This window comes from Etheostoma spectabile, unplaced genomic scaffold (assembly GCF_008692095.1).
Source record: "Etheostoma spectabile isolate EspeVRDwgs_2016 unplaced genomic scaffold, UIUC_Espe_1.0 scaffold325, whole genome shotgun sequence".
Lineage (NCBI taxonomy): Eukaryota > Metazoa > Chordata > Actinopteri > Perciformes > Percidae > Etheostoma > Etheostoma spectabile.
Window position 1 is genome coordinate 195,494 of NW_022605585.1, and position 3,097 is coordinate 198,590.

A 3,097-nucleotide genomic window follows, 5' to 3' on the forward strand; every position below is an offset into this window, starting at 1 on the left:
CATGGTCAACAAACCTCATTTATATCAAATTGTACATCGTTTTTAGTTAAAAAGGCAGAAATTATGAATTATTCTGACTAATAGTTCAGCTCAGAGGATGTTGAGTGGATCTCAGACGGGTAGATGTCAAAGTTTAGTCAGGATACTGTTATGAAACCATTAAAAAAAAAAAAGAATTCAAATGCTATAAGATTAAACAAAACACCCACAAAATTCAATGAAAGTAATCATTAATTTTACCAGAAGAACATTGTATGGAATCCTCCTACACACACACCATCCTATGGAATGTTTTTTTGGGGTTAGCTGATTCACTTCAAGGTGCACTTCCTCGCTCTCCCTTCAGGTGAATCTGGCGTACGCCTACGAGACGAAGCACGCCCTCTGCATGGTTCTGACCATGATGAGCGGGGGGGACTTGAAGTTTCACATTCATAACATCGGAGAGCCCGGCCTGGACAAGGACCGGGTGCGCTTCTACGCCGCAGAGGTCTGCTGCGGTTTGATTCACCTCCACCAGAAGTCAATAGTGTACAGGTCGGTGGGTTTCTGCTCTAGCGATGCTCTGCAGCAGGGGTGTCACACTCTACTTTACTAAATGAGACTCACATCCAGGGACTGACATGGAAAGTTTAACTAAAAAAGTTGGTGTTTGTGAAAACAAAAAAAAAAAGTCTGAAAAAGGGACAAAAATGTCAAATTTCTGTCTGTTCTTTGACCTGGGAGGACAACACAAGGGTGAAGTAAAAGTACAAAAAGTATTAAAAGCTTTGAATATAATCAGAGTCCAAAAGGTTGAAGCACTAATCATGCAGAACGGTGCATTTCAGAATAAAATCTACATAGTGTAAATGTTCTTTCACTGTTTAACGACCTTGACCGTCCAGTACTTCCTGGATTAAATGCTGTGTTTGGATCTTTCAGGGACCTGAAACCAGAAAACATTCTGCTGGATGACAACGGTACGCACCGCCACAGTTAGTGTCTCACAAATAGATCTCCCACATCCACTCATATTCTCTAACGCCGTCACATTCCTAACTCTATAAACACAAGCTGATAAAGATCTATCACAGCCGGTTATTTTTAACTTGGAGATTAGCCCCGGTGTGATCTCAACGATAAGAGTTCGAGTTGAGCCAGACGATCACGTTGATGGTATTTTGACATGGGTGCAAACAAAGCCAGGTGAAGGAAGTGAAAGGCATCTGGGAATCAGGTGTGGTGTGTGTGTGTGTGTGTGTGTGTGTGTGTGTGTGTGTGTGTGTGTGTGTGTGTGTGTCTATTTTTAGAAACCTCTGCACCTGTTCCTTCATTCCTTAGCAGCAGGTTTGGAACTCTGTCTCACCCTTTTGTTTTAACATTTCTTTCAGTAATCACTAATTACTAGTTAAGAGTACTTCAAGTGGTTATTGTATTCTTGCCAACAACAGCAGACAGATCGTACTGTACACAACAATAAAGCCGGGGGGGGGGAGGACTAAAAGCAATTAACTGTAAGAGAGAATGTGCGTCATTGCAGTTAAAACCTCTGAACAGGTTCCGTGGCTCTGGTGTTTGTTCCCTCCTCCAGGACACATCCGCATCTCTGACCTGGGCCTGGCTGTCAGGCTGGCGGAGGGGAAACTGGCACGAGGCACCGTGGGCACTGTGGTACAGGTTACGTATCGTATTGTGGTGTGTGTGTGTGTGTGTGTGTGTGTGTGTGTTGTGTGGGGTTGGGTGTGTGTGTGTGAAGTGTGTGGTTTGTGAATGCGCGTGTGTGGTTTGTGTGGAGAGCGTGTAAATGTGTGTAGCGAGTGAATGTGTGAGCGCGCGTGTGTGAGAATGCATTGTGTGGTGTGTGTTGAGTGTGTGTGTGTATGAGTGGTGAATGCATGTTGTGTGTGTGAGCTTGTGTTCAAGCTGTGTGTGTGAGTGTGTGTGTGTGTGTGTTGTGAACTGTATGTGAATGCATGTGCATGGTGTGTGATACGTGTGGTGTGTATGTGTGGAGTGTGTGTGTGTGAGCGTGTAAGTGGTGTTGTGGTATGTGTGTGAGTGGTGTGTGAGCGTTGTGTGTGTGTGTGTGTATGTGTTGGGAGTGTGTGTGTGTGTTGTGGGTGTAAGTGTGTGTGTGTGTGTTGTGAGGTGTGTGTGTGTGGGTGTGTGAGTGTTGTGTGAGTGTGTGTGTGTGAGCGTGTAAGTGTGTGTGTGTGTGTGTGAGCGTGTGTGTGTGTGTGTATGTGGTGTGTGTGAGCGTGTAAGGTGTGTGTGTGTATGTGGTGTGTGAGCGTTGTGTAGGTGTGGTGTGTGTGGGAGGTTGTGTAAGTGTGTGTGTGTGATGTGTGTGAGTGTGGTGTGAGCGTGTAAGTGTGTGTGTGTGTGGTATGTGTGGTGAGGTGTGTGTGGCGTGTAAGTGTGGTGTGTGTGTATGTGTGGGAGAGGGTGTGTGAGCGTTGTGAGCGTGGAGTGTGTGTGTGTAGTGGTGAGGTGTTAAGTTGTGTGTGTGTGTGTAGTGGTGTGAGGGTGTTGTGGTGTGTAGAGGTGTGTGTGTGATGTGTGGTGTGGGTGTGGGTTGTGTGAGAGTGTGTAAGGGTGTGTGGTGTTGTATGTGTGAGCGTGTAAGGGTGTGTGTATGTGTGAGTGCGTGTGTGAGCGTTAGAGATGGATACCCGACCGAGCCGACGGACCCGATGGTAACCGATGGGCCGGGCCGGGTTCGACAGATTTTTAGAAAGGATGCTCGGGTTCGGGTCGGGTCCGGTCACATCAGCGCAATAAGGCGTTGAACATTTAGAATTTAAAACGCTATTATGTAGGTAATGGCGCTGTGGCCCGTGTGCATTGATGCTCATCTGTTGACATTCCCAATGCCTCTACCATTGCTGAATAAAAGCGGCTTTCCACAAAAACAAACGTACATTGGTCATTAGTATGAGAACAAATGGATTTTAAACTTGTGTCGGGCTCGGGTTCGGGACTGGACAGAAAAATATCTTAATGCCTGTCGGGCTCGGGTCGGGTTCGGTTACTGCTCTGTCGGACACGGGCCAGGCTCGGACAGAAAAATCCGGCCCGATCCGCACTCTAGTGAGCGTGTAAGTGTGTGTGTGTG

At 46.7% G+C, this 3,097-nt stretch overlaps 2 protein-coding genes across 2 annotated transcripts in view; one reads left to right on the forward strand and one right to left on the reverse strand.

The window, feature by feature from the left end:
• The window catches only part of LOC116686201 (G protein-coupled receptor kinase 5), a 26,130-nt gene that overhangs the window by 14,883 nt on the left and 8,150 nt on the right, over positions 1-3,097 (forward strand). Inside the window, exons 9-11 of the mRNA XM_032511184.1 lie at positions 347-537; positions 925-962; positions 1,574-1,669. Of these exons, the coding sequence (XP_032367075.1) occupies positions 347-537; positions 925-962; positions 1,574-1,669 (325 nt within the window). The remainder of the gene's footprint in view (positions 1-346; positions 538-924; positions 963-1,573; positions 1,670-3,097) is intronic.
• Positions 1-3,097, reverse strand: part of LOC116686198 (set1/Ash2 histone methyltransferase complex subunit ASH2) — a 38,030-nt gene that overhangs the window by 4,173 nt on the left and 30,760 nt on the right. The gene's annotated exons all lie outside the window — the stretch shown is intronic.